Genomic DNA, 16250 nt, shown 5'->3' on the forward strand with positions numbered 1-16250 from the left:
ATATAATATGAGGCACAATAAGCACTGAGCAACTGTAGCAATGTGGAATTTGACCTAAACATTGTTTGGACTGTGGTGTGTGTGTGTGTGTGTGTGTGTGTGTGTGTGTGTGTGTGTGTGTGTGTGTGTAACCTAAACATTGATTGACCACATGACTTTTGTTTGTCACCCAGGCAGCAGGCGCTGGTGTGTGTGTGTGTGTGTGTGTGTGTGTGTGTGTGTGTGTGTGTGTGTGTGTGTGTGTGTGTGTGTGTGCGCGCGTGTGTGCGTGTGCGTGTGTGTGTGCGCGCGCGTTTATGGTGGTGGTGGTGTTTTTTTTTTATTAACTGAAAAATGTACTTAGCTAATATTACTGCAAGAGAACCACAGGAAATAAGAAGGTTACACAATTGCTCAATTAAATATTGCATTCGTCTTTCTTCAGGACAATAGGATTCATGCAATGCTCTGCAGTATACAAAACTCAAAATATAATAATAATAATAATTTTCCTTAAAAACTGTCTACTGGATTGGATTTGATATTTAGCTCAAATTAAAAGAAGGACCGTATAATTTTTTTGCCACACAGGATCTGTCAAAGGAAAAGAGGGGGGGGGGGTGACGTCAGACAAAACACTGCGCAGCCCTGCGCGTTCTGGACGACCTCGAACGCAACCAGTGTTGCCACGTCGGCTTATTATAAGCGACTTGGTTTTGTTTTTCTGTAAAGTTGCTTGAAAATATTGGTAGTTGCGGGTTGCGGTTGTTTGGGCTTGTCTCTAAAGTGTAGTTGTTACTTATTTCGGCTTGTTTCTAAAGTGTAGTTGTTGCTTTGGTCGTTTCCTAATGTTGTTTAAACCAGTGTTTCTCAAACATTTTCAAGTGAAGGACCCCCACATTAAAATGTATTTGTCTACGGACCGGTGTAGATGAAATATGTTATGATGACCCCCTTACAAGATTTGTGTTGTTAAAATGTTACAAAAAATATTCCACATTTTTCAAAATGTCTTCAAGATTATTATTATTTTTTTTGTGTGAAAAAAGCAGATCTACAAGCTCACAGCGCGTCGCATCGCGACACGCTGTGAGCTTATAGATCGGCTATTTTCAAATAGCCAACGTATGTCTATGACTATGTTTAAAGGAGCATTTCACCCCTGGAAGAACTTACAGTCACTCAATGTTAATAATATTTGTAGTAGATAACAGTAGAACATTTTGAAATTTGCTCCCTATGGCCAGAAAAATATAGAAGTATGTGTGTTTGACTAGGGTTTGACTGGACTGCTGCATTACTACAATGACCATAATGCCCTTCCTTGTGGGGAGGGGAGGCTGGGGGTGTGGTCTACATTGTAGTCAGGAAATAAGGTGAGATAAAGAGAGACTATGAGTCAAATGACTCATAGTCTCTGAGGATATGGATAAAAAGAAATACAGATAAAACACAAAAAACACAACAGGATCATGTTTATGGGTCCTAGACCTAGATAGAAATAGGGGTTTGATGCAAAATCGGCGAAATGTCCCTTTAAAGGGCGAATGGGGCTCGCTTCCTCTGGGCTTGTTTTCATTCGGGCTTGTTTTCATTTGGGCTTGTTTTTCCTCCCAAAACCTGGCAACGCCGAACCCAACTGAACGCAAAGAGAACAAGGAAGTGGAAGTGTACACATGGAGGGTGTGTCTTTTCCTTGCGATATATTATTACCTTTCATTTTGACATACTAACCGCGGTCCTCCTTCCCTCTCCCTCGGCGGGGAACAACAACAACATAATGGGGGACTCTGCGAAGGCCAAGCGGCGCGAGCAGCTGAAGCGCTGGGTCGGCTCGAGCACCGACAAAGCGCCGGCGGTGCCCAAGCGGAGATGGCGGGGCGAGGAGGAGGCTGAGCCGGAGGCCGTAAACAGCGACCAGCGGCCAGGAGGAGCAGGAGGGGACCAGTCTGTTGTCGATGGAGGAGGAGAAGAACCCACTGGGCCGAGCGGGCATCTCTCCAAGAGACGGTATACACAATCAAGATTTAATAATAATTAATCTAACTCCCGAGAGTGTAGTACGGTATATATAATGGACCCTTTTGTACGGGTCCATTTGGTTAGGTTCTGTAGTGTGTACACTCTCGGGAGTTAGAAATGGATACACACATCAACACTGAGGATTTTAGTGTGTTGTAGCAGCAGTAGCAGCTTATTATTTACAATGTAGGCATTTAGCAGACGTACAATAAGCAAGGACAACACAAGGTAATACATCAAATGCCTAGAAATGTAAACCAAGAACCTATCATCAGTCTAAACAGTAGAATACCCCAAAAATCTATAATCTGTACATTGGAAGTAAACACACTATAGGGATGCCAGGTCAACAATGACCTGGCATTTGGTTTGGTCCATTTGGTTAGGTCCTGCACACTCTGGGGAGTTAGAAATGGATGCACATCAACACTGAGGATTTTACTGTGTAGCAGCAGCAGCAGCAGTGGTAGCAGCAGTTTATATTATTAGATTATGCCACTAAATGAGGTGTGCTGCATCTGATTTTGTTTGTTAAGGAGAAAAGTGAGGTTCGACAGGGCTGCTGAGTTCCTTGCAGCCTGTGCCAGCGGTGACACGGAGGAGGCCCAGGAGATGCTGAAAGAAGCCAGGGAGACCAACAAGAATAACACTGGCGGCGAGGATGGCATAGAGATCATCAACTGTGCCAACGCCGATGGCATCACTGCCCTTCATCAGGTGAGGCTGGTCGGTTGAATGTCCGTAGTGTGTGCTATTGTCTACATAGTGAAATGCATCATTGTACGCTAGTAGGTTTAGGTAGCTATGCTGATGTTGTTATTTTCCTCACCCTCCACTATTCATAGGCTTGTATAGATGGCAGTATGGAGATGGTGTCGTTTCTTTTGGGGCAAGGTGCCAACGTGAACCAGGTGGACAGTGAGGGATGGACGCCACTGCACGTTGCAGCCTCCTGCGGAAACCTGGACATTACAGAGTATGTAGCTTAGCTACGGTTCTTCAGAACACAGTAGCCTAAGTGCTCTGTGCTAGCAGAGTTGTCATCACCACTGTGATGACGTGATTATGCAGCGTGTGGGTGGCAATGTTGTCTACACGCCACAATAATAACATTGTTGTCCCATGCGTTGTCCTCCCAAGACAACATGTTTGGCTAAAGCCCGAAACGTATTACCACACACAGTCACACACGAATGCAGAGCTGTTGCAATTTTATGCACCTTTCTTTTCTTAGATTTTTTTACATCTTTTTTTATTTTTATCTCTGGATAATCATAGTTTGCCACATCTCAGCTTCAAATGTAACCCATTATGACCTAAGGCCGATTCTACAAATGCCTTCTAAACCAGTAGCTCTCTCGCTCTTTCAAGATTTTTCACATTTGTTTCAAAAATAGCTTGCAGCGTGTACAAGCTCGCCGCGTGGCACGAAGTGGCGCCCTGTGAGCTTGCATATCTGCTATTTTTTGAATAGCCAACCCAAAAATCATAAAATGACACAGATGCCTTCCTGGTTTCTATATGTTAAACAGCTATTTCAGAGATCACCATTTGCTCTTGTGAATATAAACTAATCTCTGCAAGCATTGCTGTGGACAGGGTCCTTTAAAATCGACCCGCTGTGGGTATGTCAGTTTCCTTTTGCAGCAGGGTGCATCTCTCTCTGCTGTGAACTGTGATGGTGACGTCCCCCTTGATATAGCCGAGGACGAGGCCACTGAATCCCTCCTTCAGGAATATACACTTAGACAGGGTGAGTATACTGTACTATGACAACCGAACCCAGTCTTTGAAAGGATATGTCATTTCCAACTCTTCTATGTGTCTTACTTTCGGGTAATCTCTCGAGACGGATTCAGAGCTCCGCAGCAAATTCAAAGGAATTTAATTTAATTTATTTATTGTTTTTTTGCCGATGGGTTCCCAGATTGACTTTAGGGTAACAACCATAATGTCTATGTGTGCTTTTTGTCTTTTATAAATATGTTAATATGTTGTGTTGACATAACATTTTGTAATGTGCAGTGTTGAAATACAAATGTGCCTCAACCTAGACACACAGATGCAGGAACGGACGCATCCGAGTGCTAAACAAACAGGTGGAGGGAATGAAATGTCACAGAGTAGAAAGGAACAGAAAAGACCCATCTGGTCTGGATCTTTGTAACAGTGCTGACGTTTTTGTTGAGTGTAATGGGGTTCTAACTGAGTGACAAGATATTGGCACTAGAGCCAGATGGATATATTGGTTTGACCGATATATTGGCCATTATTATTAGACTTTTTGCCGACATCGGTATCTGGAAGTATGCCTAATATCACTGTGCAGATATATGTCTGGACTGGAGTCTCTGTGTGGAACCTGCATTTCCAGGGGGCTGATTTAAAAAAAAATGCTTCGGGTGATAAACCCGCCCCACATGTGCATACTGGGCCCTGATTGGTGCCTCACAACTTTCCACTTTCAACCTGGCGTCCCTATGTTGGGCATGTACTTATTTAGGTCAACATCAAGTGGTTACATGAAATAAAGCTCACTATGTCATGTGTTCATGACATATAGTCATAGAAGAAGTTGGCTTCCTCTATGTGAAAACTGGTTACCCACAAAATAATAATGAATTCCACTTTCAACCTGGTGTCCCTATGTTGGGCATGTCATTATTTAGGTCAACATCAAGTGGTTACATGAAATAAAGTTCACTATATGTCATGTGTTCATGACATATAGTCATAGACATAGAGGAAGTTGGCTTCCTCTATGTGGAAACTGGTTACCCACGAAATAATAATGAATTATAATCGTGTCCCATTTAGTTGTTGCGGGGGTATTTTTTGTCATTTGCATATACCTGAAATTCAGGTACAGTATATGCAGCAGTATATGCAGTTGGGGATTAAGGGACAATCCCAATACGTGCCTGTGCGTAGGACCTAACCCTCCGTTTTGCACGTTCACGCGTAGAGTAGGGTGTCCGTTACTTTTGTGCATCGAGGGGTAGGGTGCATCTAGCCCTTCAATCACCCCTTCGTTTGAAGGTGCAGACTCAGACTGCTGACTGAAGTTTAGTTTAATGTGGATGCAAATTAATGTATGTAATTAAGCACACAGTTGTGAAACGGAGATATTGAAATATCCAATGTGTAAACATACAGTAGCCTACTTCCTGGTTATTTGCTTAGTCTTGTCTTCTGTCCTGCAAATTTGGTCAAATTTGTCACTGTAATATTTATTATGGTAGTGAGCAACAGGTATTAATAGAGACTCCAGAACAAACCAGGCTACAATTCAGAGTAGAAAACAAGCTAACTCGTATTAGCTTGCAAAAACAATTGTGATAATAACCATGTTATAATTTCACCATCACCTTCTTTATTTGTTAAATGTCACTGATCAAAGAACACGTTAGGTGTTCCTTATGTATTGTACACAAACTCACACGCACGCACGCGCGCGCACACACAAAATAATATATTTAATATAACAGCTACTGGGGTAGACTGGAATGGTGAAGTTTAGAAGTTTCCAGTTTAAACCCTTACCCCTACAGCTCTGTTTGGTAGGGCCCTGCGTCCTGGAGGGCACTTTACGAGTAGGGCTAGGGTGAAGGGGGGGGGGGGGGGTGAAGTGTGTGCTCGCTCAGGGACACTTCAACACATTGACTGGGCAAGCCAAGGATCAAACCAGTGACCTTCCGATTCACCCAGAAGGCCTCTCTGCTATCCACTAAGTTCCTCAAAAGACACTGAGGAACTGAGAAAGGGAAGGGCGATACTCATAGTTGCATCATTCAAGGTTTTACTAATTAGTTCTAAACTTCCCCGTATTGTATTAATCATGTAAAGCCCATGATAAATATCCTGCTTAATCATGTAAAGCCCATGAGAAATATCCTGTTTAACCAACTACTTACAGGGCTGCACATCTTTCAACCTTTTTTTTTGTTTGTTTGTATAAAGGTGTGGATTTGGAGGCAGCAAAGCGATTAGAAGAGGAGCAAATCATGAGAGACGCACGGTCCTGGCTGACAGAGGGCCTACCTAAGGAGCTAAGACACCCCAAAACAGGGGCCACCCCACTGCATGTGGCCGCAGCCAAGGGCTACCTCGAGGCTATCAAGTGAGTATCACTGAGCAGTGGTGTAAAGTAACTAAGTACATTTACTCGAGTGCTGTACTTAAGTAACATTTTGAGGTACTTTAACTTCACTGGAGTACTTCAAAATGTCAATACTGTTACTTCTACTCCACTACATTTCAGAGGAAAATATTGTACTTTTACTCCATTACAATTATTTGAAAACTTTAGTTACTAGTTACTTTGTAGATTTTGATTATCATTACAAAACATACATAACTGCTTCAGCCCTATGCATACTTAGGCTATTTGAAAATAGCCGATCTACAAGCTCACAACGACGCGTTGTGAGCTTGTAGATCTGCTATTTTCAAAGCATTTTCATACATTTGGAAACTTGTGAAATGGGACAATCTGCAAAATGAGTACTTTTACTTAAAGTACTTAAGTATATTTTAATACGAATACTTTTGTACTTTTACTCAAGTACATTTTGAATACCGGACATTTACTTGCAACAGAGTGATTCTACATTGCAGTATTGATACTTTCACTTAAGTACAAAATGTGAGTACTTTTTCCACCACTGTCTCTGAGTCTCTTCATAGTGTGGAGGGAAGATATATTTTTTTGTGTGGGACACTTTTCTTTACGTTATATAATATATAGTTTTGTATTATTATTATTGCCAAGAGTGGGGAGTTAACTTCCCTTTTATGTGCCACCTTCCATTGTACCATGTGGACCACATGCTATTACTGTACTTACTGTTTGATTCAGTTCCTGATCCTCTTTGTTGTTGGCGTTCTGGTGCGGCGCCTTTGCAGATTGTTGTGCCAGTGCGGGCTGGATGCGTCCGCCATAGACTGCGATGGTTGGACGCCTCTCCACGCGGCCGCACACTGGGGACAGGGGGAGGCCTGTTGTATACTGGCTGAACAACTGTGCAACATGGAAGCCCGCAGTAACGCGGTGAGCCAGACGGGAGAGATCCTCCTGTTGTTATGCACACGATATATATGCATGCCAGTGTTGCTTTTGTCGACTAAAACTATCGTCGACTACCCTTTTTCACTGACGAAAACAAAATAAAAACTAAATAATGAAATAAAATAATAAAAAACGAAGCTATGATGACAAAAACTATGACTAAATATGTTGACAATTTCGTCAACAAATAAAAACTACCGTAGACTGAAATGTTAGTGAGGGACTAGTGGAGAAGAGATCCACTAGAACTAAAAGACAAGTCATTTTATGCTTGGTTGCGCTCTGAAAATAGCAGATCTACAAGCTCACAACGCGTCGCGCTGCGACGCGTTGTGAGCTTGTAGATCTGCTATTTTCAGGCGCAACAAAGTGTAAAATCAGCCATTATGACGCCATCAAGGCACCACCAAAATAGATTTTTGTCGACTAAATCAACTGTAGATTTAGTCGACTATAACCTTATGATATTTAGTCGACTAAAACTAGACAAAAACTAAAACATTTCGGATGACTAAAATATGACTAAAGCTAAATGGAATTTTATTCAAAAGACTATGACTAAAACGAAATCAAAATTTGCTGTCAAAATCAACACTGATGCATGCCTCACTTTGTAAAATGTACTCATCGATCAAATGTTTTACAGAGTTTGTTTTTCTTATTTAGACTTTCCTGTTGTTACTTTAATCTTGTTACTTTTACATTATGGCTTATGCAGGGTCAGACGCCGTTCGACGTGGCCGATGAAAGTGTTGAGTCACTGCTGGAGGAGCTGTCCCAAAAACAAGCCTGCGTGAGATTTCATTTTACCATATTCTTCACACGGTGGCCATTTTGCTCTTAAGCCTTTCAGACCGAGAACTTCATCTGTGTCATTTTAAGATTTATTTGGGCTATTCAAAAATAGCAGATCTACGGTGCCGCGCTATGAGCTGGTAGATCTGCTATTTTTTTTTTTAATCGTGAAGATGTGTGCAAATCTTTGAATATCTTTTTTTCTGTAGTGTACATTTTTAACTCTTTTACAACTTCTGGGAGGTCCCTGGAACAAATTATTTTGAGATGGGGGTCCGCGGCCAAAATTCTTATCATTTTGGGGGTCCTTGACATGAAACAGTTTGAAAACCACTGATTATAGCAACATTAAAAAAATAAACCAGGATTTAGAAGACATTTGTAAAATCCCCCCAGAAGCAAAGATTTGAGTTACATTTTTATTTTTTTAAATAGCAGATTTACAAATTCATAGCGCAGCACTCTGTGCCGCGCTATGAGCTTGTAGATCTGCTATTTGAATAGCCAATTTTAGATTTCTTTGAATAGCCCAAAGAAATCTAAAATGACACGGATGCTTCTCCGGTCTTAATGGGTTAAGTCATAATACTGCTAATGTCTGTCATACTATGCCTTCTGTTAGTCAGAGCCTCTGCTGTACTGTGTACTGTGCTGTACTTTGTTTTTATAATCGTCATCTGTGTGTTTCTCTACAGTGGCGAAAAGAGCAGTCCATCATTGACAGACAAACTCCCCCAGGCTCTACTGCTGCAAATGCACAAAACAAACGGCGGAGGTCAGTGTCTATAATATGTCCTCTGTCCTGAAGGCAGACAGGAATGCAAAGCGTCAATTACTCAATTCTCTGTTGAGATTTCCCGTCTGTCATGGTTATCTTTGTGTATGCTTTGCTACAGTAGTCTAAAATAATCACAGAGAAGAATGACCACGCTGTGAGTGGCTTATTGGTTTATAAAGGCAACTGTTGATGCATAGTGTGATGGAGCCGTTTGATAATAAATGCCATAGACGATTATACCCTTTGATAACGAAACAAAGTCCATCTTCACAAGAACTGTCCTTACTTTGTTTGTTCATTCCAGGAGCTCAGTGTGTAGGATGAGCAGCAAGGACAAGATGACCGTGCAAGACCAATCTAAAGAGAGGGGCGTTTCAGGAGGTCTGGAGCTAAACGAGGAGCGAGAGAGCAGCCCTGGTAAAACCAGACATTGACATTATGTCTGACCACCCAGAGCATTATGCTTTCATCTTCTTTGTGATACGAATTTCCAAAGCAAACGTATAACAAATTCCTGCGATATCTATCAGCACTGAAATTGTACACTTAAAATAAATCTTTAGTGTTCGCATCTCATATCGCCATATCCAACAGGTTTATCGGACATATTTTCTCCATATACAGCCTAGTCTCGCGTGGCCAGACTGTTGCCTCCCACAATTTTCAAATGTTTCCGGCATACAGTCTGGGACTCGGAAGCTCTGATCATGATTAGAATATAAACCGGATGTGGAGCCTCCTCTCCATTTCCGTTTCGTCTTAACAGTCAAATCATCTAAGTATACATAGCTTGCTGCTTAGCAGACATGGAAATTAAAAAGTAAAGTGTAAAGAGATTTTATATTTTCGTGAACGGAAGTGCCAGTTTCCTCTCTCGGATTTTGGGAGTTGTAGTTCCAGACTCTATATAGCATTCAGAGAGTGTGGAATAGTTGTCTGGCTACGTGAGACTATATACAGCCCTGCTGACCACAACTGATCTTACATTATCCTTAACTTCAGTTCATAGTTTTTCATCTAAAAGGATGCTTTTTTTGTGTTCCCAGAAAATTCAGCTGTGTCCAGTCCAGATAGTGAAAGCATCTCCACAGACCCTGTCAGTCCTTCTAATAAGGTAAAAAGTCTCACGCATCACACCCAACTTAGGTTGGTGTAGGAACCCATTAATTTCTTAGTACCTTTTCACCGTTTTGTGTAACAGGCACTGTCTCGATTAGAGTCGGATCTTTTACAAGCAACCAATACCCACCAAAATAATCTTATCTGTTTCTTCATCACAGTGAAAATGCAGATGGTAATGTGGGGCATCCTACATATAATTTGCCAGATGAAGACCTATATGGTCGTAATGTTGCCCTTTTAATATGTTTTTTTGGGGATCTATAACTCTGTGTGCGGATATTTTACCTCTCTTTGATTTCGGCATTTTTATCCAGCACCTGTCCTAAATACAGGTTTAAGATGTTCACACAATCTCCTCATTGAACGGTTCCTACATACGTGTACCTCATGATTCACAAACCCTGATAAAGTATCTGGGACAGAGCCGTTGACAGAAAATAAGTTGTTTTGATTCAAATCGAACCACTTGCTCCTGATTCTTAAAAAGAACTGACAAACTCCCAAAACGATTTACAACTTTATAATGATTTTACATCACTGTCCTTAATGCTGCAAACCCCACCAATCAAATACCATATAAGAGATTCCCCCCAGAATATCAGGAGCTGTTTTCTCTCACCTGGTATGGGTTCTATGGTTGGGAGGTAGAGCCTCCCAATCTGGGAATCCTGGCATTGTGTCGAAAGGGTTGGAACCGCCGACTTGTCCCCAAGTGCTGTTCAATAGCTGACCACTGCTCATAATACAGTTAGGATGAGTTAAGTGCAGAGGTCAAATGCCAGGTATACTTGACCAATGAACCCCCCACCCCACCTTCCTTTCCCTTCTAGACCCCTGCAGAGAAAGAAGATGAGGAGGAGGAGAAGGAGCAGGACAAAACCACTCCCACAGCCCGAGTCCAGCCCACTCCTCAGAGGAGGGATGCCACGGCCGAGAGCCCCAACAACCCCAACACGGACAGACGCAAGTAAGATACATCGCTCAGGAATGTTTGTCGACTACCTTTTTTCACTGACGAAAACCAAATAAAAACTAAATAAAAAATACGCTATGACTAAAACTAAGACTAAATATATTGACAATTTCATCAACGAATAAAAAATAGACTAAAATGTTATAGGGAAGGGCTGGTGGAGAAGAGATGCAGTAGAACTAAAAGACGAAGTCATTTTGTGTTTGGTTGTGCTCTGAAAATAGCAGATCTACAAGCTCACAACGCGTCGCACTGCGACCCGTTGTGGGCTTGTAGATCTGCTATTTTCAGCATGCAACCAAGTGTAAAATCAGGGATCACAACGCCATCAGGGCCCGCAAAAATACATTTTAGTCGACTAAATCAACTGTCGATTTAGTCGACTAAAATGTTATGATATTTAGTCGACTAAAACTAGACAAGAACAAAAACATTTCGGATGAATCAAAATGCGCTGTCAAAATCAACACTGCTGCCAGCATGGGGATTCTGTGCCAGCAAACACTTGAAATTAGCGCAAAAATATCTGCATTAGCATTGTTGACACTCCTCAAACCATTGTGTAGCTGTTATTCGAGTGTTTGCATGATACCTTGAAGTTAGTTGTTACCAGCTGAGCTGTACCTGTTACGGCATGCATTTAAGGATTGTGGTTGGTTGTTGCATTGGGTTTTACGTGGTTTGTGTATATTGAATGGGCGTTTACTCTTGCAGGTTCCAAGCTCCTGTCAGAGACGAGGAGTCAGAGTCTCAGAGGAAAGCTCGCTCTCGCCTAATGCGTCAGTCTCGGCGCTCTACGCAGGTAATGATTAGGCCTGACCTCGATTATTTGAATAGTCGACTAATCAGTCGAGGGGTGTCTGAGTCGACTGCCAATCTCTTAGTCGAATAATGAAAAAATAAATGAAAAAGGGGTTTTTCAATTTTATAATTTTCGACTGAGAGATTGGCCTAGTTTTGTTATATTAATTAACTAATAGTTTGCCAAAAATAGGATATACATCATGATTTATTGGGAGAAACCAAGCTTAGTGTCAAATCAGACACTAAGCACCCCTACAGCCCAAATGGAATGTTCCTCTATTGCATAACATATTTTTTGCATGATTTGACTGAGAGATTGGCAGTCTTATCAGTCTGATTGGGTGTTGCATTTGTCGACTGCCAGTCGACTATTGGCAATTAGTCGCCTTTCAGATTCGACTATACAAATCCTTATTCGGAGACAGGCCTAGTAATGATGATAGTACTTTTAAATGTGTCGTACTTACAGAACATGTGAAAATGTACTTGTGGTAAAATACTATATACTATACTATATAGATAGCTAGAGAGATAGATAGATAATAGACTATATGAATGCATGAACTACACCGTTAAACAGTGAAAACAAATGAAATGAAACGGGTATGAAGTAAAATGGAAGAAATAACCAAATATCTCCACAAACACTATGGTTCATCATGGACACACCTGCCCCCCCTCTAACGAAACACTGCCGATATGAATACCAAGTTCACAGTTAAAGGGGAAGCAACAGAGACATGTGAGAGTAGGTGATCTTTCACGTATAATTAATTATCCATTATATTGATGAAAGATACATTGACACTAAAAATATTCTCTCAATATTATTCTTAAAAGTATTCCCACAGTTATTTTTGATAGAGTTTCCGAGGCCCAGGCTACTATCTGCAAGCGTATGCTGACCAAAGAAAGACGGCGCCTGCTAGAAATGAGGCTTGTGGGTTACAGTGTTGTGTTGTTGCTTCCTCTTCACACAGGGCGTGACTCTGACAGACCTGAAAGAAGCAGAGAAGTGTGTGGTTAAAGCTGCCATCCAGCCTGTCAGCCCCATGGTCACGATCACCCCTGCCGAGAGAGGTGAGCGAAAAAATGTGTTGCTCTGCAGGAAACTTTTTTTTTTTGCATAGCTGCCAAAGCACTGGGTGGATTCTACAGTTCAGTGGTTATATGCACTGTTTTACCAGCCAAACTGTATAGCAGCGACCTGTTGCTACCTATCTTGAACCTTTTTTTGTGGCCATGTGAATATAGGCAGTGAAAGCATTTTGGGTGGAGTGTTTCTCAGAGTAGTCTTTAGGAAACACAGCTTTACCTCTGTGCTGTCAGCAGATTTTGAGATAAAAACATTTTTTGTCAGTCTTGGTTTGGTTGTCATTCCGTAACCACTTGAACCCCTGCATCCTTATTCTGGTGGCAATATTCACCAAAAAAAACGTACAAGCTCACAACACGTTGCGTTGCAATGCGTTGTTGCAGGCTTGTAGATCAGCAATTTTGCGTAAAGACATTTGGTGTAGATCGGAAAGAAAAACCTCACTCTCAGTAAAATGAAAATCCCATGGAAATATATATTTGATGGTATACCTTTTGCAGGGATGACATTCTTCTGTCCCCCTGTGTTTCAGATACAGACCCAGTAAAACAGATCGAGCCAGAGGGAGAGACGAGGCTAGGAGTGAGGGAAAAACGGAGGGGAAGGAAAGAAAGACGCTCCACTGGGATAGCACAACTGTCTGGAGAGGTAAGAAATGAGACGGAATGTTCATGATAAATAACATGGTCCTGTGTGAAGACGTAGCTTGATGTCAAATATGCTAAACCTACATGTTTGTGTATGACAGATCCTTGCTAATCTGAAATGCATGCTATCCTCTGTAATGTTGCAACCACTGAAATAATTGTTTTCATGTTGAAAAACGTTCATACATTTTCAAACATTTTCCAAAAATAACAGTTATTTGTCATATCTGCCCTGTGCAATTTTTCTTTACAAAGCCTAAAAGGCAAACAGAAATGAACATTTTGTTCATATGTTTCCATGCCAAAAACACAATGAAATCATTAATCGCAAATTATTTGTATGACAATTAATCGTCAAGTAAAATGTCATGATTGTGACAGCCCTACGGTTAAACGTAAATCATCTTGTTATAGAATGAAGACGAGGATCCCACAAATGAGACATCTGCAGATGACACACTCACTAACCGCACATCCAAGTGAGTGTCAACAACATTCCAAAATAAAGCATGTCTATTTTGATAGTTAATCAGTGTCATATTTATGCTTTTTCTTTTTCATTGTTTGTGTGACTTTGCAGTGAGACTCAAACCAGAGGTTTATCACAAGACTACAAAATGGTATGTGTCAGACCTGTTCAGACGCTCACATAACAACGTCCACACATTCTCCAAAAACAGTCCTAAGGCATATACGTGGCAGCATGGTGGATAATGCCTTAGTTTATTGCCCGTTTAAAGAAGAATGTTGTCAAACCAGCTCTAAACACAAAATGGGATATACCTGTCAGTTCTCTGTAACTGTTGTAATACAGCACAATCAGACTGCAATTAGGTATTCACCTACAGTAGGTTGTTCTCCTTTTTTAATTGCTTGTTTCTCTCCCTCTAGTTGTACCTAACAGTACTGCAGGAGAACGACACACTCAAAGACAAACTGCAAGAGACTGAGTTGCTGCTCAGCCAGAACAAAGTCGAGCTGGAGAGACTGCGACAGGTTGGGGAGGTTTGATGTTGTTTTGCAGTTTAGGCCCTGTGGCACATTATTCAAGGGAGGAACTTTGTTGAGTAATGTGAAAATAACTGCATTACCTGAGTTGTATATGTTAAACCAGTGGTTCTCGAAAATGTGTGACAATATGTCAAGGACCCCCAAATAAATATGTATTTGGCCACAGACCCCCCATCTGAAAATATTTTCTACCAGGGACCCACATACAAGATTTGTGGGTTTAGAATGTTTCAAAAATGTTTAAGATAAAAAAAGTCTGACCTACAATCTCACAATTGCACTGTGATGCGTAGTGATATTGGAGATTGGCTATTTTCCGATGTATAGAGTTAAAGTGGTTAAACTGGTTTGATGCTATATTGATGCTATCCCTGGAACCCCCTCAAGGACCCCTGTGGCTCCCTGGACCCCACTTTGAGAACCACTGTGTTAAACTTTGAAACATAGATGCTCCAGTAATTAAAGGTTACTCCTACCAGGGTCTCAGTGGTTCCCAAGTCTGGTCCTCGGGACCCTTCTCCTGGTTTTCTGTTCAACCAAGCCTACTGTAAATAGTTCCTGATTAGACGGGTTGAATTACAAGGCTACTAGGTGAATGCAATTCCCATTGCATTCTGTCCTTGTCATTTCGTAAGATGAAGAATCCCAGGAGATTTAATGAGTCATTTTGTTACAGAATTGTTGAACTGGATATCAATATCTCTCTTCTCTCCTTTCTCTTGCTCTGACAGAGACAAGAGAGGAACACTGAAAGGCCAGCCCTGCTGGAACTGGAACGATTTGTAAGTGCGGTCTCTGTGTGTTTGGTCCGGGAGGAGCAACCCTAAACTTATCGTTGCTGTCGGGCACAACCCTCCTCGTATCTCTTATTTTAACTTTTTCGTAAATTAATGCCCTACTTCGTGAATTTACTTCGGAAATGAATGCTCTACTTCATCATACTACAGTGTCACACAAACAAATAGCCGATCTACAAGCTCACGTCACATCATGCTGTGAACTTTGCTATTTTCTAAAGTGAAAGTGCAAGTGTGTCTGTAGTTTTTATAAATATTGAACCAATGAAAAGTATTTATTAACAAGAGCTTGTGGCTAGATAATAACTATATTGGATCCGTTGGAAGAGTCATTGCTGCAAGCACTTTCTTTGCTTCTCGTACAATAATAAATGTACACTTCTTCCACAGGAGAAGTTGGCACTCCAGAGGAAAGCAGTGGAATTGGAGGATGAACTGAAGGTAGGCATGATAAAATGGCTGTACTGACTGCTGCAATAGGCTAAGTTTGAATTCCTATTTTACTAACGTTTGAAACAGCCACTGTTGATTCAAGTGTCTTGTAGTTGAACCTAGCCAGCTAATGTATGTTATTCTGTGGTGTTTTGCTTATGCAGGTGGTGGTGGACCTCAAATCAGACAACCAGAGGCTAAAAGATGAGAATGCAGCTCTCATTCGCGTCATCAGTAAACTCTCCAAATGAACCTCGTAAAACCTCCAAAAGGAGAGCAAGTGTTTTAAAAGTATTTCATTTCTTGACCAACTCGCAAGGCTTGTATCAGTAACAGAACCCCAGCATAAAGCAGCCTATTTGTTTAGTGAAGACCAATAGCATATTTGAGACCAGATAGTTGTTAAGTCGTAAGACCTGGGCTGCAGGGTTACTTGCCTGTGGTTTGCCTATTGTTTTGGCGTATCTACTGTATAAGAAGATGAACTGCACCTCCTGTGGATTTACAGGGTACTATAGGGTGATTTGGTTCCACATGTCTCTTTTTCTAATGTGTTTATTTTCCTCTTTTTTTTTTAACTGGAATATTTTATTTGCTTCGCTTATTAATTATTTTACAAAATTATGTGTCAAGAGACATAAAGCCATGTACAGTAAGGTTGTAGAGATCACACTAGAGGTCTTCACCGATCCAAAATGTTGGACCCGTGGTTTGTTACCCGTACCC

The 16250-nt window shown here is 41.3% G+C and overlaps 1 protein-coding gene across 1 annotated transcript; it reads left to right on the top strand.

Moving 5' to 3' along the window:
* The first annotated feature begins 1614 nt into the window (after positions 1 to 1614).
* ppp1r12c (protein phosphatase 1, regulatory subunit 12C) lies at positions 1615 to 16192 on the top strand. Its single transcript, XM_084084951.1, has 20 exons — positions 1615 to 1989; positions 2538 to 2718; positions 2847 to 2977; positions 3636 to 3754; positions 5962 to 6121; positions 6907 to 7051; positions 7788 to 7862; positions 8560 to 8639; positions 8947 to 9059; positions 9689 to 9756; positions 10595 to 10731; positions 11452 to 11539; positions 12522 to 12621; positions 13170 to 13285; positions 13699 to 13763; positions 13865 to 13904; positions 14176 to 14280; positions 15027 to 15077; positions 15483 to 15533; positions 15689 to 16192. Exons 1-20 carry the CDS (start codon positions 1760 to 1762, stop codon positions 15773 to 15775), a joined length of 2142 nt encoding a protein of 713 aa, XP_083941077.1. The 5' UTR covers positions 1615 to 1759; the 3' UTR covers positions 15776 to 16192.
* Positions 16193 to 16250: the final 58 nt, after the last annotated feature.

The sequence above is a fragment of the Gymnoscopelus microlampas genome (genome assembly GCF_963454915.1).
Source record: "Gymnoscopelus microlampas genome assembly, chromosome: 2".
Taxonomy (NCBI): domain Eukaryota; kingdom Metazoa; phylum Chordata; class Actinopteri; order Myctophiformes; family Myctophidae; genus Gymnoscopelus; species Gymnoscopelus microlampas.